This window comes from Lacerta agilis, chromosome 4 (genome assembly GCF_009819535.1).
Source record: "Lacerta agilis isolate rLacAgi1 chromosome 4, rLacAgi1.pri, whole genome shotgun sequence".
In the NCBI taxonomy this organism is placed as follows: domain Eukaryota; kingdom Metazoa; phylum Chordata; class Lepidosauria; order Squamata; family Lacertidae; genus Lacerta; species Lacerta agilis.
Window position 1 is genome coordinate 2,501 of NC_046315.1, and position 27,131 is coordinate 29,631.

Consider the following 27,131-nt stretch of genomic DNA (forward strand, 5'->3'; position numbering starts at 1 on the left):
GGCGCTGCCAGCGGGGCTGGAGGACAGAGGCGGCCTCCAGGCCATTGTGCCCTGGCGCGCCGCGCCACCAGCCCCAATGGATGAGACGGCTCTGCTACTAGCATGTGGCAATGCTCCCTTGCCCTCAAACCCATCCAAGCAGGACAGAAACATTTCACACTCATCACTCCTTTGCAGAGAAATTAGCTTTTGGTCAACCGGACCAAGACATTTGGGGGCTGTGAGCAAATCCATCACTCTGAGCCTCAGCTTTCCTAAGGTCACAGACTGTGCTACATAAATATTTGCTTCATGTGAGTGTTTACCACAAAGATACTGGGTAAAATTGCAAAACATTTATTGGAGTGTGTCGTACAAAGGTTTCTACTCAAAAAAGGTAGATCACAAATCATTGAAAAAGACAGAAATTAGCATGCATATCCATAATAGGGGGGGGGGGATAATCGAAATGCAAATGTTTAGACCACAGTTTCCTCTCAAAGGTGGGTGATGCCAACACCGTCTGCCACATTCACTTTGAGCCTTTCTTCCTGCCCCGCAGAGCAGCTGCAACCCCTGTCCTTGGCACATGGGCTCTGAAGACAGAACCAAGGAAACCTACCTCTCTTGTGCCTCCTCAGGTCACAGAAACAGACTGTTCACTCAGGAGGTACAAAGCAGGCCATTCTTCCTCTTACCTGGAACTCCTGGACCTGCAGGTAAGACAGCCCAGTAGCCCAGTGGCATTCCAAGGGAGGAAGCCAACTGTAAAAAGATGGTGGCAGTTCTGGCTGAATCAAGTTCTCTCTTTAAAAAGTGTACTAAGGAACCAAGACTATTAAAAAAGAAAGAAAAATGAGAGGAGGAATAATTTGCAATATATAAAAATAGTTTCAGTCCTGGCCTTGAAAGGGATAAAAGCAAACACCAGCAAGGCCCCTGAGTGTGCAAGTCTGAGTCTCATCAGGGCCTGGTGGGTGACTGTCTGGGAGCCAAGGACCCTTCCAGGCCAGAGCACAATAGCCCTGCAGGATCAGACCAGTCACCTCCTTGCAAACTTGGTGCAAACAAATTCGGATGAAAGCTCTATTATTATTTTTAAAAATATTTTTTATTTATTTTCCATTTAAACATATAATCACATCATTATTATCCACTTTACTTCTTTGGCTCTTTAGAGCCTGTCAACTTCCTTCCCTCCCACCTCTTGGCTTTCAAAACTAACCTTTATATCACAGCATTTTATATATTTTCCAATTCTAATATAGCTCATTGCTAAATACATCAAAATCTAAATATATATAGAAAGGTTAAAAAAAATAATTGCAATTCAGATAACCCTACTAGTGTTGTTAATTGCTTACAATGATCTTTCAAATATTGTATAAATTTACTCCAGTAATTTTGGATGTACTTGATCGTGCTGGTTTTGGATTTAACCTGTCAGCTTCACTCCTCTTTCCTTGGTATTTCTTGTTATTTCCATTTTTGGGCTAAAAGGATTCTTGCCACTGTTGTTGCATACATGAACAGTCTTTTATCTTTCTTTCCTATCTCTTCACCTACTATACCCAGTAAAAAGGCTTCTGGTTTTTTAACAAAAGTGTTTTTAAACATTTTCTTTAACTTGTTATATATTATTTCCCAAAAAAGCCTTTACCTCTTTACAAGTCCACCACATATGGTAAAAGATACCTTCCTTTTCTTTGCATTTCCAACATTTGTTAGATCTTGTCTTATACATTTTACCAAGTTTTGATGGTGTTAAATACCATCTATACATCATTTTCATCACATTTTCTTTAAGTGCACTGCATGCAGTAAAGTTAATACCTTCATTCCACAGCCTTTCCCAAGATTCTAACTGAATACAGTATTATATCCAAAATCAGATGAAAGCTCAATTTGCAGGTCATTGACCTGTTCTACCTCCATGGTCCGTTTTGTAAAGGATTTCCCGTTTTTCTTTGTTTGTTCTTCCTGGTTCCTCTGTCACTTCTGCTCTGCTGCTCCACCTGCTGTTTTTTTTTTTCACTTTCTCCAGGCTCCAAAGATCTCTCTTTTTCCTCCCCACATAATCTGTTTTCTTGGCTTTTTCAGGCCTCCCAGCAGGGGCAGGAGGAAGCAGAGTTGCTCCCTCCTTGACCTCTGCTTGTTCAGACAGGGAGGAAAGGGGAGCTTTACCCCAGACAGGGAGGATGGGGAAAGTTGTAAACACTGTCCATCTCCCTGAGCAGCCCAACAGGCTGAGTATTGGATTGGAATGCAATGGATTGATTATATTTCTATGCCGCTTTTCATTCAAAGAAATCCCAAAGTCGCTTACAAACAATAGAACATAACATCACAAATGCAGCATAAGTCATATGAAATAATTAACAAGTCATCAATAAAACAAGCTGGGTCCTCTGCAGTACCATGGCCTTGCCTACCCCAATCCACCCTTATTTTAATATCTATGCCAATTGACGGGCTCAAAGGAAGGCCTAATTGAGTGGTTTGATGCAGGGATACCAAGGAAAGATGTCAAAAGTGCTGCAATGACCAGTTCTAGTGCTTTATTACAGAAAGGTGTAAATTTGTGACATACCTGCACAGCCCCACTGCCATTACAGACACGAGCAAGCCACCAGAGCAGTGAGAGGTCATCATGACTTTTCCACAAGGTGCTAATATATTAAGTAATACTTTTGCACAAAGTAGCATATGTCACTTTGGCAAGAACCTCCCTTTACTCCACCTGGCCAATGAGGGCATAGGTAGCAAATACTGAAGTCTTACGGATAGCCAAGAACCCAGCACCCCAGCCCACAGATAAGCATAGCATCAAAGCAAGCCAATTTGCATATACCAGAGCAAATACATAAACATAGGTGAACTCATTACTTAAACAACTACCAATTAGTTTGGGTTTATCTTGACTACCACTATGGCCTTTGCAGGCCTTCCAGAACAGTCTCACCTTTGGTTCAACACTGGTTCCCATCCAATTCTACAATTCTGTGATTCTATGATTCTCCTCACTGTGAGTTCTTTGATGGGAAGTGAGATGGGAGTTCCGACTGAAGCTCTTTCCACATTCCGAGCACTGATATGGTTTCTCTCCTGTATGAACTCTTTGATGGGCCGTAAGATTGGCCCTCTTACTGAAGCTCTTTCCACATTCTGAGCACTGATATGGTTTTTCCCCTGTATGAATTCTTTGATGAGCCATGAGATTGGCCCTGTGGTTGAAGCTCTTTCCACATTCCAAGCACAGATAGGGTTTCTCCCCTGTATGAATTATTTGATGGGAATTGAGACTTTCCTTCTGGGTGAAGCTCCTTCCACATTCAAAGCACTGATATGGTTTCTCCCCTGTATGAATTCTTTGATGGGAAGTGAGATTTTCCTTTCGTCTAAAAATCTTTCCACACTCTTCACACTGAAATGGTTTCTCCCCATAGTGAATACTTTGATGCTGACGAAAGGTTTTGCTTGTATTAAAGCTCTTTCCACATTCCAAGCACTGATACGGTTTATCCCCTGTATGAATTATTTGATGGGAAATGAAACTTTCCTTCCAGGTGAAGCTCTTTCCACATTCTAAGCACTGATATGGTTCCTCCCCACTGTGAATTCTCCGGTGGGAAGTGAGGTGAGTGTTCTGACTGAAGCTCTTTCCACATTCTAAGCACGTGTAGGGTTTCTCCCCACGGTGAATATTTTGATGTCTATGGAAGCTTGTGCTTGTATTAAAGCTCTTCCCACATTCCAAGCACTGATATGGTTTCTCCCCAGTATGAATTCTTTGATGGGAAGTGAGATTTTCCTTCTGACTGAAGCTCTTTCCACATTCCGAGCACTGATATGGTTTCTCCCCAGTATGAATTCTTTGATGGGAAGTGAGATGGGAGTTTCGACTGAAGCTCTTTCCACATTCCAAGCACTGGAAAGGTTTCTTCCCAATAGGATTTCCATGATTGGAAATAGAATGGGAGTTCTGACTGAAACTCTCTCCACCCTCTGAATATTTTGATTGTTTCTCCACTGTGTGTATTTTGCTGTGGTCTCCCTTGTTCTTAATTTCCAAATCATCATCATCACCTGCAACAAACAGCAAAATAGATTAAAGCCTCAGGAAGAAATGGAGCCTCAAAGTATTGAACAATGCTAATTAATACTTGTGATAGAGGAAGACCTGGAGGGAGTTCACATCTGAGGTCTTACTACAACAACAGGCCATTGTTGATGGGCATTAACAGGCATATTTATGAGAACCTGAGATTTGAAAAACCTAGCTCTTTCCCAGGATGGGTTTTATTTGGCCCATTCATGGAATCTGCTCCATCTCCAAAGGCAGCTGTCTCTTTGTTCAACCAAAAATAGACAGAAGCTACTCTGTAGTCTACATTTATCAGTTCAGACCAGGCTGATCATGGTTTTAAAAGGCATAACTGGAGGAAGAATATTCACAGACCAAACAGTAGACAGCCCTTCATTCAAGGCTGTGGAAAGGTTAGAATCCCAGATGCTGTAGGTGGTGCTGTTGAGCTCCTTTAAGATATTGGAGATTCAACACTTGGGGCAGGGGTCTGCAACCTTTAAGACAAAAAGAGCCACTTGGACCCGTTTCCAAAGGAAAAAAAAACTGGGAGCCGCAAAACCATTGCGACATTTAAAACAAATATAACACTGCATATATTGTTTCTTACCTTAATGCTATATATACAGGATTATAGGAAGAATGAAAAGCACAGAATTTGAAATTGTTTATTTTTTTTTTAAATTGTGAAAACAAGTCATAAAACAATTTCTGATTTATTTTCTCAAACAGAGCACGCGTTACCCCGGCTTTGCTCCAAACAAATCCACCCCCCTCCTCCCAAAAGTTGTCATTTTACAAGCACCTGAAATCAGGTTTTGTTTTCGTTTTTGTAAGAGAAACCTCTTAAATCGCCAGGGGTTTTTTCTTTGTGGGGTGGGGGGTGGGAGGCAGATGTGTGGAGGAGTTTGCAAAAGAGAAAATTGGGAAAGTTGCCATTTGGGGATGAAGAGGGAACAGAAGCATGTAAAAGTAAAAAGACAGCAGCTTTGGGAGGAGAAACCTTCGAAATCTTTTTTTAAAAAAAGGTTTGTGCGTGTTTCCTTTAAAGAAAGCCGGAGGGGGGGGAGGCAACAGAAGAACCTCCATTCAGAGAGAAAAGGCAGGAAAGAAGTTAGATCTCTCTCGCAATGTTGCACAGAATGTTACCGAACAAAAGATCCTCCCTTGTCTCTCACTCGCTTTTGCATAGCTGAGTGCCTGGAAGGCATTTCTCATGCTTTTTTTTCTCCCTCTTCTCTCCCCCTCCCCAAGTTGAAGACTCTTTGCAAACACCAATCGGATACTCTCCATGCACACGAAAACACACACACACACACAAACCACCCGGTTCTCCACGATGGTGCTCCATTCTCTGTTCGCCCACGAAAACTTTCCTCCTCCACCACCACCACCGCCCCCCTCTCCTGCCTGCGCTCTGCCTTTGAGAAAACAGACGGCAGTTTTGCAAAAGAAAAAACCAAACCCCCGAGCAAAAAGAAAGAGAGGTTGGGGGGGGGGGTGAGCCTGAGGACATATGCACCCCAGCAACTTCCCAGAGTTACTTTTCCTGGTCGGTTTCATTTTCTTCCTCGCAGCTTCGGCAGCATCAGAAGAAGAAAAAATATATAAGAAAGCTGCAGGGACGCCGGACGAGGGACAAGGCCGAACCAAGCGAGATTTTGGCCTCAGCTTTTGAGCTGGCTCTGGCTGCATCGCTGATCGCGGGGGTGGGGCCACCTCCGAGAGTGTCAACCCCCCCTCCCAGGGGAAAGCTAGCTGAGCCGCCTGAGAGCCTGAGAGAGCAGCGGGCGCCGGCCGATATAAAGCTAGCCACCGGTCGCACATTGGGCTCATGGATTGCGGCGCAGGCCGGCCACGGGCGCAGCGCCCCCCACCATTTCCCCGCCCCGGAGCCACGGCTGAGGTGTGAAAGAGCCACTTGCGGCTCCGGAGCCGCAGGTTGCCGACCCCCGACTTGGGGATATGTATTGAATTTCGGAAAAAATATCAACAACCTCAGATATGCTGATGACACTACCTTGATGGCAGAAAGTGAGGAGGAATTAAAGAACCTTTTAATGAGGGTGAAAGAGGAGAGCGCAAAATTTGGTCTGAAGCTCAACATCAAAAAAACTAAGATCATGGCCACTGGTTCCATCACCTCCTGGCAAATAGAAGGGGAAGAAATGGAGGCAGTGAGAGATTTCACTTTTTTGGGTTCCACGATCACTGCAGATGGTGACAGCAGTCATGAAATTAGAAGACGCCTGCTTCTTGGGAGAAAAGCAATGACAAACCTAGACAGCATCTTAAAAAGCAAAGACATCACCTTGCCGACAAAGGTCCGTATAGTTAAAGCTATGGTTTTCCCAGTAGTAATGTACGGAAGTGAGAGCTGGATCATAAAGAAGGCTGATCGCTGAAGAATTGATGCTTTTGAATTATGGTGCTGGAGGAGACTCTTGAGAGTCCCATGGACTGCAAGAAGATCAAACCTATCCATTCTCAAAGAAATCAGCCCTGAGTGCTCACTAGAAGGACAGATCCTGAAGTTGAGGCTCCAGTACTTTGGCCACCTCATGAGAAGAGAAGACTCCCTGGAAAAGACCCTGATGTTGGGAAAGATGGAGGGCACAAGGAGAAGGGGACGACAGAGGATGAGATGGTTGGACAGTGTTCTCGAAGCTACTAACATGAGTTTGGCCAAACTGCGAGAGGCAGTGAAGGATAGGTGTGCCTGGCGTGCTCTGGTCCATGGGGTCACGAAGAGTCGGACACGACTGAACGACTGAACAACAACAACAATTGAATTTCAAAACACATGTGATCCAACAGGGAGCCTTACCGAGAGAGTCCATGATCCCACAAACAGCTACTTCTTCAAAGCACAATGGACCCTAAAAGACAAAGAAAAATGTCATTCTCTTAGCATAAACATTATCTCCAACACATTGCTCTGTTGTTTGCTATGTTGATTTAATGGGATTCTTTTGCTGCATGTTTTAATTGTGAATACTTTTTTAAACATTTTGTGAAAATGGCTGAAACTCCACATGGTGTTATTCTAATCATTCTGTCTGAGCAAGCCATGTGATGTTCTGGGGATTGAGGTACCCTCCCGATGCCCTAAAGCCAATGTTAAGGGGTGCATGGGGGCATGGGGAGGTGGAGGATATTGGGGAAAGCCCCGTTGTGCAACTGATGGCGCTGGTTAGGTGAATCCTGACCACTGATTTTTTATGGTTTGTCAACTGCTTAGAAGAGAGATTCATTCAGGCCTGGAGGAACCCTGGCTGCGCCACTGCTCAGCCTATTTCACCTCATTGCTCCTTCACCATACCAGATCTGGTTCCACAGCTACTTCTTTCCATCTACCACCATGAAAAGATGAATGGGGAAGGGCCTGGGCGCTGTGCAACAACCTCTGATAACACATTTAATTCCTGTTTTAAAACAGCTGCTGGGGTTGTCCATTCATTTCCAGACCCAATTCAAAGTGCTCACATGAGCTATAAGCCCTCAAATATCTGAAGAACCGACTTCTGGTTGGGCGCCGAGCTGCACAGTCTGGAGAAGCCTCGGCTCCGAGGTTTCTCCTGCACTGAGGGGGGAGGGGGAGTCGCAACTGTGCTGCGACACCCAAAAAAACTCCAGGAAGGGCGTCCTGGAGGCATGGATCCTGCGGATACCCCCCAGAGCCTCCCCTACTCTTCGGTAAGCCCTAGTAAGGGCTGCCAGAGCGAGCGGGGTTGAAGGCTGGGTATTGTGGATCATCTCTACCTCTTCAGTGTGAAGTAGCGACTGCTAGCAGAAGGAGCGCCCAATTCCTCCACGATTAGGACTTATTTGGACTTTGTAAGTACCCATTTATCAAGGAAAAAATCTCTTGAAATTCGGTTTGGAAGGGAAATAAAAACACGGAGGTCGTTTCCCTCATGGTTGATGCAGAAAGAGACAGTGTTACAGAATATCTGAAGCTGCTGTCAAAAGCTTGAAACAAATAAAACTTTTGTAACCGATTTTCCTGTTGAAGGGAATTTGGACTTAAGATTCATTTTGACTGAGTGGTTCGGGAAATATATACCCCTTTTTTCTGGGGTCTTGCAAACTTTGGCAAGAATTGAGTAAAATGGCGCCGAAGGCTGAAAGGAAATAAGTTTGGTTTGACTGGAAAGTTGTTGTTCGACCTTGACCATGGCAAAGTGAAAATGGTCACCGGAGTTTCAAAAAAAAACTTTGGAACTTATGCAGCAGCTAATTGAAGGAGTGCAGCGCTGGGGTCAGACTGTTGGAGAAGCGACTTCACTAAATAAAGAATCTGAGACTGATGACAGTCTGGAGGATTTAACGCCAATACAAAAGGAAGAAGGAAAAATCAATGAAGAGACAACAAAGGAATTTTCTGGGCAAAAGGAAATGGACAATATTGAAGTCGCGATCCAGGAGGATTTAATGCAACTATCCATTATTGAGTAGAGTGTGGCAAGCCTGCAAGATGATGGTCAGGAACAAGAACCAGGAATTTTTGACTTGTGGGTTGGGTCTTTTGAAAGGGTTGGAGTAGGTTAAAAAGACTGGACTTATTATATAGTATTTTAGTTATAAATGGTTTCGACAAATGGATATGGACACTGGACAATGAAAAATGTTAAGTAATAAAAATCAGCCAAATTTTTGAGGCCGAAAGGAGGAAAGGGGATAAAATTTGGTTAAGGAATTAGGAAGGTGCAGAAGTACAATGAAGCGGAGGAAGAAAAGAAAATGTTAGTAATTAAGTACGGAATATAAATGTTTATAAAGGTGTTAAGGAGGAAAGAAATGTGGTTTAAATTAGGTCTGGAAGATGTGTGGAAAACTGGAAATTATATGTTATTTTGAAGTCAACAGGGGGGAGATTTGGGGAAGTCAGTGTAAAAGATGATTTTGTTGAATGTATGAATGAATACCTGGCCCAGGAAAGGGGTTGGGCTTAAGCAATGATTTTAGTATAATATGAGGTTAAACGTGGAATAAAGTTATGTGCTCCTGTGAGAGAGGGGTTTGAATATTTTGCTCCCCTCGGTGGGAGAGGCGGGAGTATGAAAAGTTTAACCATGTAATGATTTGTGCTTGTAATTGGAAAATCTTATAAATTTTTAATTAAAAAAAATATATATCTGAAGAACCACCTCCTTCTCTACAAACACTCTTGGCTGTTCAGGTTGGCAAAGGGGGCTCTCTTGGGAGTTTCACCACCCTCTGCATTTTAGGTGAAGTGGTGGCCAAAACAGCACATCCTTGTGGCAGTTCCTCGGTCGTGGCCAAGTAAGATTGTCTTCCATAAACACGGTTTTAACAGTGAGTCCGTAAGTGACTGTGGAGGCTAATTCTGGATCCACACATCCTTCCACAGTGGGGACATAGGTTTCTGGGCCCCCAAAGTGAACCATTCACAGTGGGATTAGGTGTTAAACAGGATTGTGTTATCACCCCAACTCTATTCATTACTTTCATTGCCATGATCCTAGCACCTGGTACCTTCCCCTCTTCACTATGGCCTTTGACACTGGAGACTTGTGTTTTCAGGGCCCACCCTATTGCTCCGACTGTCATTTGTTTTAACTCTTGTTAATACGAAGGTTTAAAATGGTTGTAACCTGCCCTGGGCAATAAATGTAGTAGTAAAAGGTTAAGGGACACCTGACCATTAGGTCCAGTCGTGTCAGACTCTGGGGTTGCGGCGCTCATCTAGCATTACTGGCCGAGGGAGCCAGCGTATAGCTTCTGGGTCATGTGGCCAGCATGACTAAGCCACTTCTGGTGAACCAGAGCAGTGCACGGAAACACCGTTTACCTTTCCGCCGGAGCGGTACCTATTTATCTACTTGCACTTTTACGTGCTTTCAAACTGCTAGGTGGGCAGGAGCTGGGACCGAGCAACGGGAGCTCACCCCGTGGCAGGGATTCAAACTGCCGATCTTTTGATCAGCAAGCCCTAGGCTCTGTGGTTTAACCCACAGCACCACCCGCGTCCTTACAAAATGTAGTAGTAGTAATAGCAATAATCACAATAACAACCAGAACAATAATATAAGGCCTGAGGTGTGTGTGGGGGGGATAAAGCCTCAAGATACATATAGATAGCTTTGTGGGCAGTATGGAAGATATTTGAATGAGATGGGAAACTGACATAGAAACCTCAATAAGTGAAAAAAACATGGGAATCTATATAACGTAATCCATCTCTAAAAACAATTTCAGCTCGCCTCCAGGAATTTCCCTTAAATTTATATTTCGGTGACATTGGACCCCCCCCCCCCCGCCCATGCCTTGGAAAGATCAATCCTTCCAGCTCACCATTATGTTGGAAAAGTTTTGGAGAATGAGGTTCCTACTTCCACGGTTGGTGGGAGTGTACTGTGGTCCATGCCTTTTGGCAAAAAGTTTTTCACCTGACCTCCAAAATTACCAAACAATATATCCCTCCTAATTTGGCACTTGCTTTATTATCACTAGGGACCCAGGTGGCGCTGTGGGTTAAACCACGAAAGTGCAAGTAGATAAATAGGGAACACTCCAGCGGCAAGGTAAACGGTGTTTCCATGCGCTGCTCTGGTTCGCCAGAAGCGGCTTAGTCATGCCGGCCACATGACCCGGAAGCTGTCTGCGGACAAACGCCGGCTCCCTCGGCCTATAGAGCGAGATGAGCGCCGCAACCCCAGAGTCGGACACGACTGGACCTGATGGTCAGGGGTCCCTTTACTTTTACCTTATTATTACTAGATTTGACCCCAAACTCCAACATTAAATCTAAAAAATTAATTTCCTTCCTGTTCACAGCAGCTAAACTAGTAATTTCCCAACGACGGAAGGAAACCTCTAATATACCAATAGAGGCTTGGGTTAATAATATCTGGAGTGTTGCTCTATCAGAACGCCCCACATACCATTGGCGAATAATCAAGGGCACACACCCCCCCCAAAAGGCACATATAGAGCCTCAAGAAGACAGGGAGGAGCCTGTTTGAATTTGCAGTTTTTCTCCCTTTTCATGTTTTGGTTTTTAAAGCCATCTGGGTTGGTGACCACCACTGCTTCCTGCAGGAGGGAGTTGCATAGTTTTACTCAGCACCACTTGAAGAAGTCCTTTCTTTTTTCTACCCTCCATCTTCCAACAGTCTTTCCATATTTATTGCATAGGTTAAGTTTTCGTTTCTATTTCTTGCATGGAACAGTCTCCCTTGGGAGGTTGTGGACTCTCCTCCCTTGGAGTTTTTAAGCAGAGGTTGGATGGTCATTTGCCATGGATGCTTTAGTTGAGGTTCCGGCATTGCAGGGGGAGTAGATGACCCACGGAATCCCTTCCAACTCTACAAGTCTGTGGTTCTATCATTTTATGCCCAAATGTTTCTGTCCGGCTACAATCTCAATTTCGTTTATTTGCATGCTGTCTTCACTAAAGGGGAAAGAAGGTATTGATCCAAAGGCAGACTTAGAGTTGAAAAGCTCCTGTCAACTCGCTCGCTCCCTGCCTTTGCAGAGGAGAAGCGGGCAGGAACCTCTGCTCCTGGCCTTGCATTGCAGGGGGTTGGACCCGTGGAGTCCCTTCGTGACTCTATGCACAGCGCCCAGCCCCCTGCATGAGCTGAGCTGGCCCCCCATGCATCCTCCCTAGCGACCCTGCGCCCCCCCCCCCCCAGTGCACCCTATGGGGGAAGACAGATAAGACTCACCAGATCCCAGATGGCGCCGCCGAGGCAGCATTTGTAGAGCACAGAGACAAAAGCTACGTCCCCTTGCAGGAAGGGCCTGGGAGGGCGGGGCTTTTGCTCTGGAGGACCAGCCCCCTTTCTTTCCTGTCATCTCTAGGAACCCAGCTCAGTACATTTTAACCCGTGCCAAGCCGAGCGCACTGAGCTCACCCATCTCTGCAGTTCTTTCGAGACACACAGAGAGCGAGAGCGAGAGAACGCAGCAGCAGCAGACCAGGAGGAACCACGTGCATTGCACACACTCCAGGGATGTCTCATTTGGGGGGACCCTCTTGGTTGGCCTTCTGAGCTGGTCCCTCCCGTGGTCAGAAACAGGAGGAACAGCTTGCAGTGAAAAACGCTCCCCAAGAATCTAGAATCTTAGAATGAGAGGGTTGAAAGGGACGCTGAGTGTCATCTAGTCCTACCCCCTGAAAGTGTGGTGGTGGCCCAAAGGGCCACAATAAATCTTCTTCTTCTTTGTTGATCACTCGTAGCCGAGTAAGATTGTCTTCCATAAACATGGTCCTAACAATGAGTCTGTAAGTGACTGTGGAGGCCAATTCTGGATCCACATGTCCTTCCACAGTGGGGACATTGGTTTCCGGGTAGGAGTTGATCACAGTGTGGATTTGCCAAGCATGCCTTCCTCTTAGAGCCAGTGTGGTGTAGTGGTTAAGAGCAGTGGACTCGTAATCTGGTGAACCGGGTTCGCGTCTTCGCTCCTCCACATGCAGCTGCTGGGTGACCTTGGGCTAGTCACACTTCTCTGAAGTCTCTCAGCCCCACTCATCTCACAGAGTGTTTGTTGTGGGGGAGGAAGGGGAAGGAGAATGTTAGCCGCTTTGAGACTCCTTCGGGTAGTGAAAAGCGGGATATCAAATCCAAACTCCTCCTCTTCTTCTTCTTATCACGTTTCTCCCATTCATCCTGAGTTCGAGTGTCTTCAAAGCCCATGACATCTTTGGTAAAGGCTGTTCTCCAACTGGAGCGCTCGCAGGCCAGTGTTTCCCAGTTGTCGGTGTTTATACTTCATTTTTTTAGATTTGCCTTGAGACAGTCTTTAAACCTCCATTTTTAAGTTTGGAATAAAGTAGTTGCTTTGGAAGACGATCATCAGGCATCCGCAGAATATAACCAGTCCAACGAAGTTGATGTTGAAGAATCATTGCTTCAACATTGGTGATCTTTGCTTCTTCCAGTACACTGATATTAGTTTGCCTGTCTTCCCAAGTGATGTGTAAAATTTTTCGGAGACATCATTGATGGAATCTTTCAAGGAGTTGGAGATGGCATTTATAAGTGGTCCATGTTTCACAAGCATATAGTAAGGTTGGTAGTACAATAAATATGATAATATGAACCCCTATAAATCCTTGAATATGGTTCTAATAGAGAAGTTATGGTAACCTGTTGCTTTAAGAAACTGATAATTTTGCAAGATGACGTCCCCCACTGGGACAGAAGGACAGCTAATAAATCACAAAGATACAGCTCATAAGCTGGAACATAAGTTGATACATGGTGCAAATGGCTACACGTAACACAGGTTCCCAACATGCATACTAACACAATGTAACTGATCACAGTGAGAATCAAAGCTTAGTCAGCAATGCTTTATTGTGCATGTGTATTAAACATGAAATGAGGTGATGATGTACTATATATGATTGGTGGAAATTGAAATGCTTTGTTTGAAGCTTATAAATACCCCTGCCCGGACCCTTGGGCAGGGTTGCAGTTTTGTGAAAAGATTCAACTGTAACCTATTGCTTTGCAATAAACAACAATGGACTCCTAACTCCTCTTGTCTGAGTTTTATTGGCATAACTCAGAAGATAAGCCATTTTTGGCTTACAACAAAAGGAAGGAATCTCAGCTAAAGCATCCATGACAGATGGCCATCCAACCTCTGCTTAAAAACCTCTAAGGAAGGAGAGTCCACCATCTCCCAAGGGAGTCCACTGCTCTTCCCGTCAGAATGTTCTTCCTGCTGTTTAAGCAGAAACTTTCTGGTCCTCTGGATCCTCTGGATCCATTATTCTGGGTCCTCCCCTCTAGAGCAGGAGAAAACAAGTTTGCTCCATCTTCCAAGGGTCAGCCCTCCAGATACTGAAAGATGGCTCTCATGTCTTCCATTCTGCCAGATCTCAGCTGAGGGAGGAATAAGAAGATACGCTGATCTTGCCTTTCCTGGGATTGATGGGAGGTGCTACATCCATCCCAGAAAACATTCATATTTTAATTTTTTTATATATATTTCCTTCCACTGGTACATCAAACTCAGTATTTATACTGTAATAGATATGTGGTGCTAAATGTTTAGGTTTAGTAAATATTAGGATTTAATTAGAACTTGTATGTGATAACCGGGATATAAGACAGTCTTAATGTGTATTTGAAGGGGGCTATGTAACAGGTTTGAGGTGTTTGAGTGTTTACGTTGAAAGACTGTGTGTCAGACCTTGAGAATGTAATCTAAGATCCATGTGTACTGGAATGTGTGGACCTACATCTGTGCGTCAACAATTAGTATGTGAATAGTTACTTAATCTTGGTAAATGTCCTAAGTGTGTAACAGGCTTTAATCCTAGTTGATCAACAACCCCTGGGAGGATTAACCATTAGTACCATTAAACAATTAAGCATCAAAAGAACTGACCATTAGAATGCAAACGAATAAAGAAGGCTTCGTTTTTTAGAAATGGCACCAGGAATTCAAAATGAGTTAATATTGAGTTGATAGTATTGGAAAAATTAAAGTAGCAAAATAGTTTTCTATCCTCTTTGACTGCACCCCAGGAAGTGCTCAAATGAAGCGGATGAGTCAAGTTATAAGGTTTGTAGACCTCTCAGATGGGCTTTGTCAAATTGAGGAAAGTTCATTGATTTTATTAAGACAAATGAAAAAACAGGAAAAGGACATTCAAATTATATTTTATTAAAATTGCAGGTTGGTGGTCTGAAAATCAACTACTGCCATGGCGTAACATATGATAATGGCAGCAACATGGCTGGAAAATATAGCAGTGTGCAAGCAAGATTGTCTGAAGTTAATGATTTGGCATACATACACTGTGCTGCCCACAGTTTTAACTACAGTGGTAGTTAAAACATGATGTTGGAGGATTGGCAAGCAGCGTCTTGATCCAAAGGAAGGCTGAAGTTGCAGACCTCCTGCGAACTTGCCCTCTCCCTGGTTTTGCAGAGAGGAAGCAGGCAGGAACCTGTTTCATGAGGTGAATGCACCCCAATACACCTCCAGACTCACCAGATCCCAGGAGGTGCCACCAATGCATCATTTGCAGAGCAGGGAGACAAAAGCCACCCCCTCTTTGCAGGAAGGGACTGGGGAGGAGGATTTTTTTTTTTTTTTTTTTTTTGCTCTGGAGGACCTTACCCCCTCACCTTTATCTCCTGTTCTCTCTAGGAATACAACTCAGTTCATCTTAACCTTTGGAATCATGTGCAATGCACACACTCAGAGAGACCCTCTTGGCTAGCCGCCTGAACAAGGCTCTGCAAGGAACAGGAAACCTCATCCTAGAATGGTAGAGTTGGAAGTGTCCCCAAGAGTAATCTAGTCCAACCCCCTGCAATGCCGGAACCTCAACTAGAACATCCCTGACAAATGGCCATCCAACCTCTGCTTAAAAATCGCTAAGGAAAGAGTCCACTACCTTCCCAGGGAGTCCGTTCCACTGTTGAACAGCTCTTACTGTCGTAAAGTTCTTCCTGATGTTTACTCAGAATCTCATTTCTTGTAATTTGAAGTAAATTCTCATCTCATCAACACAAAGAAGCCTTTTTCTTTTCTGATATTTCATATTTGTCAGAGTTGAAAATCTCTGTTACAACAATATGTCATGGAGAACTGTAGAAGAGCAGGCAATGCTCTTGAAGAGAGGCATGGATACACTTTCTGGTTGGTTGTGTATGTGTAGATAGAAAGATTATATGCTATGCTATGCTATGCTATGCTATGGTACACTACAAGGTTTAAATGTTTCTTAGATTGTCCTTGCATCTTCCTGCCACATCCTTTGAGAACCACTGGACTAGCAGCTTGAAAGGGATGCCCCACCTGTATGCATAGCCAGCTTCCTTTAATGCAAGAGTAAATGGTCTAAAATCTCTGCACTTTCTCAAGGTTTAAGGATAAATACCATTGTAAATTTCAATCACACTTGATTCATACTTCAGTTCCTTTACATTTCACAACACACAGTAAGCTAGACCCTTAATTCTGTATTTTTCAAATGTTATTATAAGGTTCTTGGGGATTTCTTCTCTCCCTCTTGGTCCTTGAAGGTGGTGAATGATTTACAGTGAGAAGCAGTGTCTTTTTGAGGGGAGGCAACCAATTCTGCACACAGTATTCCAAGTGCAGCCACACTATAGATTAGTATGCATTGCAAAACAGACAGCTATACTTCCAGTCCCTTTCCTAAGGATCCCAATACATGGATAGGAGTGACAGAATCCCAAACCAGGGGACCCAAATGACTCAGCTGTGAAATCCAAAATTTTGGCATAACTGGACTTGGGCAGCCAGCAACGTAACGTGTATCCTGCTAAATGAAAGGTATGAACAACCAGGAGAGGGAAGTCTCTCTCTCTCACTCTCTCTCTCTCTCTCTCTCTCTCTCTCTCTCTCTCTCTCTCTCTCCCACCCCATCTCATTGCATTTTGTTAAGAAAACACAAAGCCCAAGTTTTCTTAAGTTTTTAAAAACTACCCTTTGGCATGAATGTGAGCATCACCCATGGCTTGAGCATACAACTACTAGATTTGGGCTAGGAATGAGTCAGTTTATTATTTCTTAATTAAATTCCTATACCACCCTTCATCCAAAGCTCAAATAGTAGTTTACAGTATAAAATGCATGACATAATAACAAAACAGTACCCACCCACTCACCCCCAGTTTAAAAGGCCTTAGAGGAATGTTTTTACCTGGCACCTAAAGCTGTGTAGGGAAGGTGTCAAGCGAGCCTCCCTGGGGAGAGCAGAATTTATTTATTCTTTTGCCTTCATTCATCGATTCTTCCCCAATCTAAGAAGCCCCTTTCCTATGGTTGGGAACACAGGACAGCTGCCCCAAACCTCCATTGGCCCTGCTTCCTTCCCTCCCACCATCATTTGACCTCTGAGCAAATAACATCTTCTTGCCAAGAGGCTCATCAACTTCCCTGGGACAGAAAGAGCGAACAGCCACATGCCACGTGTGGAGAGTGGGTGGGCATTGCCCTGCCCTGCCCCCCCCCACACACTTCGCCCTGACCAAGCCAGGGCAGGGCAACCTCTTTCCCTTCTGCTGACCACATCCTCTCAGGTCCACTCAGGGCTTCACGGCTCACTCCAAATACTAGCCAGGGCCAGGCGGACAGGATGGCAGTTCAGATGTGTTCCAAAGGAGAAGCAGTTGCCGCCACCTCCAAGAAGAAGAAGCTCCTCTTCGTCTGGCAGGAAGATGCTGCTGTGGTTGTGCAACATCAGAGGCCACTCCAGAGATGCCTGGTAAAGAAGAGGGGTGAGGATGGCATCAGGAGCCAGGCTGGCAAAAGGGGCCAGATGTGGCAGCCAACAGATGCACACAGGGGCTCCTCCTGCCTCACTCGCCCCCCACTCTGGGGAAGGAGATTGTGGGGAGGCAGGTGGCCAGCTCCTGCTTTGCTGGTGGCGGGAGAGGAAGAGAGAAGCCAAAAGCATCTGGCAGGAGCAATGCCAGCCCTTGCAAGGATACAACCCTTCCCTTCCTCAACGGCCCTTGCCTGGATAACCCCAGGCACATTCCCACCTCTAGTCTTGGTCTCCTCGTGTATATCAGCACATGGCTGCCAACATCCTCCCACTCTTTTGGAATCAGACACTTGAAAGGGACCCAAAGGGTCACCCAGTCCATCCCCCTGCCATGCCTCCCCTCCTTAAAGGCCTCCTGCTCTGCCCTGGAATCAGCACAAACTCCTTGTCCTCCTCTTCACGACTCACCCACTGTGGCTTTGCCCCAGCTTCTCTCTCCGCTCATAGATTTTGGTACATCTCTGCCAGTGACCTTTGCTCCTGTGCTACCAACCCCTCAGCCCTCCTGCTCCCCAGAAGACTCCACCCTGTTCTCCCTGCCTGCCTCCTGTGCTTGGAACTGCCTTCCAGGGATGCCCGCATGAAGAAGAAGAAAAAGAAGAAGAAGAAGAAGAAGAAGAGTTTGGATTTGATATCCCGCTTTATCACTACCCGAAGGAGTCTCAAAGCGGCTAACATTCTCCTTTCCCTTCCTTCCTCCCCCACAACAAACACTCTGAGGTGAGTAAGGCTGAGAGACTTCAAAGAAGTGTGACTAGCCCAAGGTCACCCAGCAGTTGCATGTGGAGGAGCGGAGACGCAAAACCTGCACTTCCCGTTTCAATCCTGCAGCCTGGAAAAGGCAGTGTATACAGCAATGAGCTAGACAGATCAATAGTGTGACTCTCAGTAAGGCATAAGGGTGGGATCCTGCTTCAAGGTGTGATTAGGAGAAGCAGGTAAGTGAACCTGGAGGCAGCAGAAGCACCCTTCCCCTAACACATATCTCCCACACCAGCAACTCACTGTGTCAATGTAATACTCCGCCGTGAGTCCCGTTGCCAGATCAATCACAGTGACGCCAGGCACAGATGGGGCATGGAACCAGACGCCGCCCACCAGCAACAGCCGCCCCCGATGCACATGGGCTGTGTGTGAGTACCTGGATGGAGGGAAGGGAGGGGGGCAGCAGCAGCCCTCACTTGAGCGGAGGAAACAGTGCCAGGCTACCTCCATCTTCCTAGAACCAAAAGCCCCCAACACTCCAACCAGCAGCAAACAGGGTGCAAGTGGGTCGCTCCAAGGATTTCTCTGCCTGCCCCTTGACCCCAGACACCATTGCTCCATCAGTCGCCTGAACTAGGACATCCAAGTTGGTCTGCTCTTTTGGTCTGAGAAGCAGCCCAAGAGCCCTTGCAACCAATCCTGAACAGGCAGGATTTCAAGGCTAGATTTCAATGGGAGCCTCTTGAGCCCAACTTGCATTTTGATTTTATAAAATAACTGATTTCACTGATAGCTACAAGTCTGTGCCTTGCAATTCTCAAGTAACGACTTCTGCTGCCAGCGCCACTTTGCTCCATCCTGACCAGACATGGCACCCTGGTAATAGGAATTCCCTTTTGCTAGACTCAGTAAACACAGTGGGATGTACTTCTGAGCCAAGGCGCAGAAGAAGAAGAGTTTGGATTTGATATCCCGCTTTTCACTACCCGAAGGAGTCTCAAAGCGGCTAACATTCTCCTTTCCCTTCCTCCCCCACAACAAACACTCTGTGAGGTGAGTGGGGCTGAGAGACTTCAAAGAAGTGTGACTAGCCCAAGGTCACCCAGCAGCTGCATGTGGAGGAGCAGAGACACGAACCCAGTTCCCCAGATAACGAGTCTACCACTCTTAACCACTACACCACACTGGCAGAGGGCTCAGGTGGCTCAAATTGCCAGATGGGGGCAAAGTCTGTTGGAGGTTTGGGGGCCTTTGGGGCCAGGGCAGAGCAGGAGACCTGACAAGAAGCCTCTGGGGGGAGGGCTGTCCCACAACCTCACAGCACCACAACTTGGTTCTGGTCTCTGGGTATTTGCCTGAGAAGGGGAGAAGCCCCCGCCCCCCCATGGGACCTGCAACTGCCACCTGCCTGATGCAGAGATGCTCCAAGGAGGGAGGGAGGGAGGGAGTTTACCTGGGAGTGACTGGCGGGTGGGTCTCCACTGAGTGCCACTGAAAGCCTTTCCCAGCTGGCCTCAGAAAGAGGATGGTGCCCAGAGGCTGCTCTGCTGCATCCAGACCCCCTGCGATGAGCACCCCACCTGCCCAGCCACAGGCGCTGTGGGAGTGGCGGCCAGCTGGGACAGGTCCATCCACAGGAATCTAAGGCCGAGAAGCAGAAGGGAAGGAGTGAGCAGGCAGCACCCTTTCCCCAAAGGACAGGGACTCATGAGCATACGCTTTCCCCCCCACACACCAAGCAAGCCCCCTGCACATCCCACCCCCAGAAGCAGAGCATGAAAAGGCTGTTCTGGTGCAGCAGCCAAGAGCCACCAGAGAGCAGGTGCCAAGAGAAGAGGGCTTTCCCAAAATCACCAACTTCAGCCGTATTCCATAAAGGCATGAGTTGCTTTGTTAGCACTCGCACCTCCCGCCCTTTCTACAAGATGCTCTCGTTTCTAGAAGATGTGTAGGTCCTTTTGCAAGTTGCAGATCTTGCCCAGACCCAGTAAGCCTTCCCAGATGGAGCAGACTGCATCCTTCAGGTGAGCGGGTGGCAGGCATGGAAGGGGCAGCCTGTTTCCCCATCCACAGTGACTGGTTGGGGACATGTGTAAAGAGAAGGGGCTGCTGGACTGGGAGCCAAAGGGGGACACATGGGGAGAGGCCTTCTCAGTGGCAAAAGAGGAGGCACAGGCGGTGGGGGGGGGGGTGTCCCAGACTCTCCAGTTTCAAGCCAAAGTTGTGTTTGGATGGTTAGAGGGTCAGACTAAAAGGCTGAGGGAAACGCAGTCAGCTATGGCTCCTGCTGAGTGATCTCAGGTCAGGCACCATTTGTCAGCCTAGCCTGCCTCACAGGGTTGTTGTGAAGATAACATGTGCACTCCCCAAAGCACCTTGAAAGGCACAATAAAAATGCAGCAAAGAAGCAAACTTTGCAGGTTGCTTGCATAGAAAGCACCACAGCACCCAAACTTCTTCCTGTTCTGATTGGCAAGCAATTATGGGAATGAGATTGAGGTTTTGGGAAAGTCTCTTTTCCCTAACTCCACCCACGGGACCTTCACCAATGAAGCAGTTGACAGGGTCACTCGAATGGGGACCGATGAACGCAGGCTCCACCCAGGATCAAAGGAGGGCCCTGCCCTGCCTCCTACCTGCTGGCAAGAGAGCTCCCCCTCCTCCTTCAGGCGCAGGAAGCACCAATCTGCCAGCACAGCCTGGCTGGAGCAACAGCCCCCATAGACAAACAGGTACGCCTCACCTGGAAAAGAGCAGGAGGTCAGAATGGAGTCCTGCCCCCTCCCTGGGATCCCCTAAGGTGCAGGAAAACTATTAAGGCCCTGCTGGAGGGAGGGAGGAGGCTGCCCCGAGTTTCCCATGGGAATCTTAAACTGCCTCTTCCAAGGGCTGCAGACCAGAGAGAGCCTCCCACCCACCTTGATGCACAACTTTGGTTGCCGTGTGTCTCCAGCGGGGCAAAGGCAGGTCCTTGACAGGCAGCAGCCGAGTCAGCTCCACACGAAGAGTGCCAGAGGTGGAGGCGCTGGCAGACTCCAACACTCTCAGGCAATGCACTTCCAGAGCAGGCCTCACCGGGGACCAGCGCCCCCCAAACACCACCGCCCAGCCTGCCTGCAGAAGAGTCAAGGTGTGGAAGAGCCGGCCGTCTGCAGAGGAAGCAGATGCAACTGAGCTCAGATTGCTGTCCCCAAGGGAGGCTAGGCAAGTCACAGAGGAGGAGGCATGCAGTCACTGATGCAGAGAGAGCCTCTGCCAACTCACCCCAGGCTTCTCCTGGCTCGGCCAAGGTCACACTGCTTCCTTGCCAGGCATCCTTCTGCTTGATCAAGGCATGCAGCTCTGTCAGGCGACAGTGACGTCCCCCGTGGTCCCCAAAACCTCCAGTGGTCAGGATCACGTGGGGGGCAATGATCACAGAGCGGTGGCCATAGCGCCTCAGGCCAGAGACAGGTGCACAAGCAGATGCAGCAACAGTCCCAGCAAAACATGGCAGAGAGTGAGTCAGGGAGGCTGAAGGGGAGAGACAGGGTGGGGGGGCAGGCAGTGTCACTGGCAGCAGAGGCACTACAAGGAAGCCCACAGTACAAGGGCTGCACACATCTAAGTCACCCCAGGCCAGGCCCACGTGGCATCACCACCTTCTCAGGAAATGGAGTATCTGCCCAGGAGGGAATCCCACAGGGCACCAGGCCCAAATGCACCACCACGGCAGAGTCCCCTGGTTTTTCAGGACAACTCTCCTGACAGCTCTGAACTTCCTGCCCCTGAACTGTTTTGGCAGCACTGGAGTCTCTCCCTAGGTTGACTGCATGCCCCGAGGAACTCTCATCCTGCCTCTTCTTGCCAGGGTCCAAACAGGCAGCTACCAGTCAGCCAATGCCCCAACACTCTTCTCCTTTGCCTTCCTCCCCAGTTCCATTCTCCTCTCAAGACTGCACTTTCTGGACATCAGCACCCCCCACCCACCCCGGCTTCTTCTTCCTGGAGACTGGTATCCAGGGATGAGCCTTGGCCTCCTGGGCTTCTGGTAAGCCCAACACATCTAGGCTGCCTTCGCCTGGCTAGAAAGTAGCCGGCCGGCCACAGGACCCAGGGGCCTCTGACTCTGCTAGGCTGCTGCTGCTGCTCCACTCTGAATCAGTTGCCCAGCCCAGCCCCCTCCCCAGAAACTGAGGAAAGAGGGCGATACCCTGCCAAAACACGGGGGGGGGGGGGATGAGGGCAACATCCCCTCTGTGCACCCACCTCATGCCCACCCAGCACCACTGGGCAGGTGCATGGCAGTGGCACGGCTGACATTTCTGCTTTGCCTCTAGTGGCAAAATGTCCTGGCTCCAACCCCACCCACTACCCACAAATGGGCTGCTGAGTTTTTACCTTCCAGGCCAGGAAACAGAAGATTTGGAGATGGTGTCTCTCCTTTGGAGGCCACAAGGATGAAATAGTGGGAGCACTTCAGGTGCCATTCCTGCACAGAAAGAGCAGGACGAGGAGTCACTTGCCTTGTCCAACTTCTGTTTCCCACTCAAACCTTCCTCTGTGAGTCCACCTGATATTACTGTCCAGCCCACACACAAACTGTTCGCCAAGCAAAGTGCCACAAGGAACTCTGTCAAACATTGAGCTAATTTAATGAAAAAGCTACCCACTTCCACAGCCCACTTGACATTTGTACAGCACCCTAAAATCCAGCCCCACAGCAAGGAGCTGCTGGAAAGGCAGAGACCTGCGAGGTCCCAAGTGGGAGGTTCTTCCCAAAGGACTCGCACAGAACTGCTCCAAGAAGCCTATGCCCCTTTCGCAGAGCAGACACAGTAGCCGGCTTAATGCACTCAGAGCCCTTTGGCCCAGGAAGTGACCACAACAGAAGTCTCCAGAAAGGACAAGTGTGGGGGGGGGGGAGTTGTAGTTTAAAAGGGGACCCTGCTGAGAGGAGCTGCCAGGGTGGGCATGCTTCCAGTTGCTGGATACCACAGGAGGGGAGGGGGCTCTGGTCCACTCCCTGGTTTCCCCCAGGCTATGAGAACAGAAGGCTAGATGAGATGACCCAGCAGCTTCTCCTTAGGGTTCTTAAGACCTTGGCCAGCAGGTCCCCAGGTGTTTTTGCCTCTCTGGATCCTGGGGACAGAGAGGCACTTCTAGGCAGATTTTCCCCATGCTCTTCTGGAAGTGCTTGGTGCTTCCGGCACCAGCTGGCTATCAGAGGCTCCCTGGCACCCCCCACCCCTGGAATAAGGCCAGCCAGCACTGGCAAAGCTCTGGGCAGGCCTTTTCACTTCATGCAGCTCTGAAGACCACCAGTCTGGCCCTTTCCTGGGACTCTCAGGCACCTACTGAAGCCCATGCCCCACTGCAGCCCGAAGAGAAGCACCTGGCTCTGGGCCTCTGCCCTAGCCAGTTACCTCAAACTCATCAAAAGGCTCCAGGGCTTGGATCCTCTTCCGTTCCTCTCCAAGGACAACGTGGCTGTAGAACTCATTCATGTTGACAATGCTGCATTCCGTCCAGCCCTGGAAAGAGCAGCAGAGCACAGAGAGTAGCGCTCAGCCCTGAGCAGCAGCAGCAGCAGCTCCCACAGGCCACTTTCTTCAGCTGCCCCCCACCTTCTGCCAAAGACAGGACCTCCCTCTTTCCTGCCTCCATCTCACCTGAGTCCCGTGCACTCACCCTCTGAAGGAATCGGGTCTGCTGGGCCTTACAGTTGGGGTACTGGGCCAGGGAACGAAGGTGGAAGTTGAGCCGGCTGAAGTGATTCTGCATGATGCGCCCAAAGGGGTCTTCGGGATGAATCTGTTCATACAGTATGAACCACGCATGCAGGAAGTGTCCAGCAGCCCACTGGACCAGGGCATCTGACCTGGAAGGCACCAAAGGAGGGGAAGGCGGAGCTCTTCACAACCAAACCTGCTTTGGTCCGATCTAACAAAGCTTCTCTTATGGCCAGGCCCACCAAACGGAGTTGTAGAGCCAAGCAACGTCCCCTCAGAGCGCACATAACCATTTGCTGTTATGAATGTTATGTCAGGACAACAGCCTGTTGCCCCGCAGGCAGCCAAGGAGACACAAGAGGGAAAGTGCATTCCACAAACCTCTCCACCTCCATGTAGGTGAGCACCACTTCAGCCAGCAGCATTGTGGGGACTTTGGGGTCCAGTCCTGCCCTGTGCAAGGCTTCTTCCAGCCTTGGCAGCTCAGAGAGGTCCACTCCCAAGAGCCTGTAATCCTCTCCGGAAAAAGCAGCCGTTCCTGGGAAAAGAAGTCACAGAGCCGCCACTTGTCACCTCCTGGAGCCCCGACAGAGAGGTGCTCCTCACTGCCATCCACAAAGTGACTGTGACCCTTCCTCGTACAAGGGGGATGGGCAAGAACAGTGCCAGGCTGCCGGGAGATGAGCCTTGCAGGTGAGGAAGGAAAGACAGCTTTGCACACACACATCCAGCGAACATTAAGCAGGCCACTCTGCTCTGCCCAGTGCGCATATCGCTGTTGCCAGAACTGCCACTGAATACCTGCCATCAGGCACCTAGTACTGGGCTGTCCAAAATGCCAGTAACCACCACATGTTCAGCCCTGACTCTGCTGCCCTGCCTGGTTGGTGTGCAACCCTGCTAACGATGTCCCTGCCTGGCTCCAGCATCCACCACCTACTACTTCTTTCTCCTGGGCTGTCTGAAGCAGAGTCGCCTGTAGTCAGGGGGCCTACCTATGTCCCCCTTGGAAATGTCACAGAATCAACACATATCAGACCCATCAAGTACACACATGGGCTGGCCTCACTGTGTGTGGAGACTGGCAAGATGGCTAACCGCCATACCCAGAGCCTGTGCAGAAGCGTCGTTCCCCACCAGGGTGATCAGTTCCTCCGTTCCCCTGATGAGGGCTGCTTTAGGGCCCACCACGTCTGGAAAATCAACCTCAAAGACCACTGTGTGGCACAGAAGCCCCTCGCTCTTGAGGAAGAAGAAGAGGGAGTCAAAGCCTGCGCCCAAGGAGATGATCTGCAGGGAAAGGAGTTTGCAACATCAGCACCCACCACACAGCAAAATCCTCCGCAGCAACAGGGGTGGCGGCTGCTCTCTGCCCACCCCCAGCTTACCTGCCTTAGAGGGCAGCCATGAGTGCTGAGCAGGAATGCCCGGACACAGTGTTCCACTGCCTGGGCCCGGACATAGTAGCCCCTATGAGAGAGAACATAGGAAGTAATGGAGGGCGGCATATAGAAATTTCAAATAAGGAAGGAACAACCATCCACATGTCCTACACAGCAGCAGCTGCCACATTGGAGATATGTGGGCTGTTCACATGGTTATGTGAGATTTTCAGGTACATTTCTTTCACCACCGGTGCATACAGCAGTCACTATTACCCACCCACAAGACATTGACAATTGAGTGGAATGCAAGCCATGTAAGTAAATAAACCAAGTGGCTCTAGTGCCGGCAGTTTCCTGCCCACATGCCACAGAAGATGCACATGGAGTTCACCTCTAGTTTTATACTTGATATCCCATTACAGACTTCAGAAGAGCTCAGCTGGAGATGGGCTATCATGAAAGAAGTCCTCAGGGCTGCTGCGTATGAACTTTTTGTGGTCATGGACAATGCAGGCTATACTTTGTTCCAGAACAGGCATGTTTTGGCTTCTCTTCCAGTTGCTTTTCCGGATGGGAAAAGGAAAAGCCAGTTCCTGTCTTTTAATGGCACAATATAAACATATGCAAAAAGTAAACAAGAAGAGCTTGGCTTCCAGATCAGGCCAAAGAAGGCCTACCCTGCATCCTGTTCCCACAGGATCTAGGAAGCCCACAAGGAGACCCTGAGCACAGCAACTCTCTCCCCTCCCCACTTGCGATTCCTAGCAAATGCCAGAGGTTTCTTCCTATGACTGTGGCATTTGTTTCACACAGTCAACAGGTAGCAAAGTGGGGCTCCTTTATCCGTCCCCCATGAGGGCTTTTTAACCCACGGAAAAGGTGGACGAGTGTTGACGAGAAAGATGTCTAGGTCTATGCAGAGCCTAGAGGGAGGAGAGAGAAGCTCTTCTCCCTCTCTCCTCTCACAAAACTGAAACCCAAGGAGGCCACCGGGTGAGGTGGGCGCTGGGAGATGCAGGGCAGAAGGAAGAACTTCATACAGCGCAATTCATTCATAAAAGATGGACCAACAGCAATATCTTGAGAAGAGTTAACGGGACTGCCTTGTTAACAAGTAGCTTCAGCCAGGAACACACCACCTGCTCACCTCACCCTCGGGGGCCAGCGCTAGACCGCTCTCTAGAGAGGAATCACCTTCCTTGAAGGTTTTCAAGCAGATGAGCGTCTGTTAGGGGGCTGGACTGGATGACCCTTGAGTCCTTTCCAACTCTACAGTTCTAGGATTCTATCTCAATGCTTCTTGTGAGAAAACGACTCTAAAGTATTTGGGAGCAGCTTCAAGAGAGCCTTAGGCAAGCTCACGAAGGAGCTGACAAAGGCCGTGGGCCGCCCCGGGGGAGGCGCTCAGGGGCGCCCCTGCGCTCGACGGGAAGCCAGACCCGGCTCCGGGCTCGCTCACCGGTGGATGATGGGGGCGCGGCGGCCTCCCGCGGGCGCCATGCGGAGCGCGAAGCGGTCGCGCGTGTAGCCCATAGCGGCGGCCGACCTCTTGCTGGCGGCGCTGCTGCCCCCCGTGGACAGGACCCGCCGGAACGGGGGCGCGGGCGGAGAGGCCGCCTCTTGCTCCCGCCGCCGCCGCCGCCCGCCCATGAGCGCGACCTCGCCGAGGCGGAAGCAGCTGCTCAGCGCCTTGCCCGGCAATTCTCCCACGTGCCCAGACCGACTGGGCGCCGCCGGAACAAGCCAACCGCTAGCCCCGCCCGCTCCGCTGCTCCGGAGGCGGGACTTCCTGGTCGCTCCTAACTGGGGCGGAGCCTGGGGAGTTGGGCTTCCGGGTTTTTGGCCCCGAGCCCCGAAGCAGGTCTTGGGAGGGGGTGCCCCCTCGGAGACCCCCCAGGACGGGGCCAGGCTGCGTCCTCGCCTTACAAAGCCGCCCCCAGGGGCGGCCATAGCCGGAGAGCAGGGACCAGCAG

General features: G+C 48.8%; 2 protein-coding genes across 3 annotated transcripts; both read right to left on the reverse strand.

Moving 5' to 3' along the window:
- Positions 1-2,234: 2,234 nt before the first annotated feature.
- Positions 2,235-11,828, reverse strand: LOC117044897 (zinc finger protein OZF-like). Its single transcript, XM_033145688.1, has 3 exons — positions 11,758-11,828; positions 6,890-6,942; positions 2,235-4,061 (listed from the first exon to the last, which is right to left on the reverse strand). The coding sequence occupies exons 2-3, from the start codon at positions 6,901-6,903 to the stop codon at positions 2,972-2,974; spliced, it is 1,104 nt and encodes a 367-aa protein (XP_033001579.1). The 5' UTR covers positions 6,904-6,942; positions 11,758-11,828; the 3' UTR covers positions 2,235-2,971.
- A 4,873-nt stretch (positions 11,829-16,701) lies between these two features.
- Positions 16,702-26,769, reverse strand: LCMT2 (leucine carboxyl methyltransferase 2). Of its 2 annotated transcripts, XM_033145672.1 has the most exons (13): positions 26,618-26,769; positions 25,162-25,243; positions 24,880-25,063; positions 24,155-24,311; positions 23,733-23,922; positions 23,468-23,575; positions 22,443-22,533; positions 21,327-21,575; positions 20,981-21,211; positions 20,699-20,805; positions 19,516-19,703; positions 18,363-18,498; positions 16,702-17,291 (listed from the first exon to the last, which is right to left on the reverse strand). In XM_033145672.1, the coding sequence occupies exons 1-13, from the start codon at positions 26,689-26,691 to the stop codon at positions 17,124-17,126; spliced, it is 1,965 nt and encodes a 654-aa protein (XP_033001563.1). In that variant the 5' UTR covers positions 26,692-26,769; the 3' UTR covers positions 16,702-17,123. The 2 variants fall into 2 exon arrangements, with proteins under 2 accessions (XP_033001563.1, XP_033001564.1); XM_033145673.1 differs by lacking the exon at positions 18,363-18,498 and having other exon boundaries at positions 17,131-17,291.
- Positions 26,770-27,131: the final 362 nt, after the last annotated feature.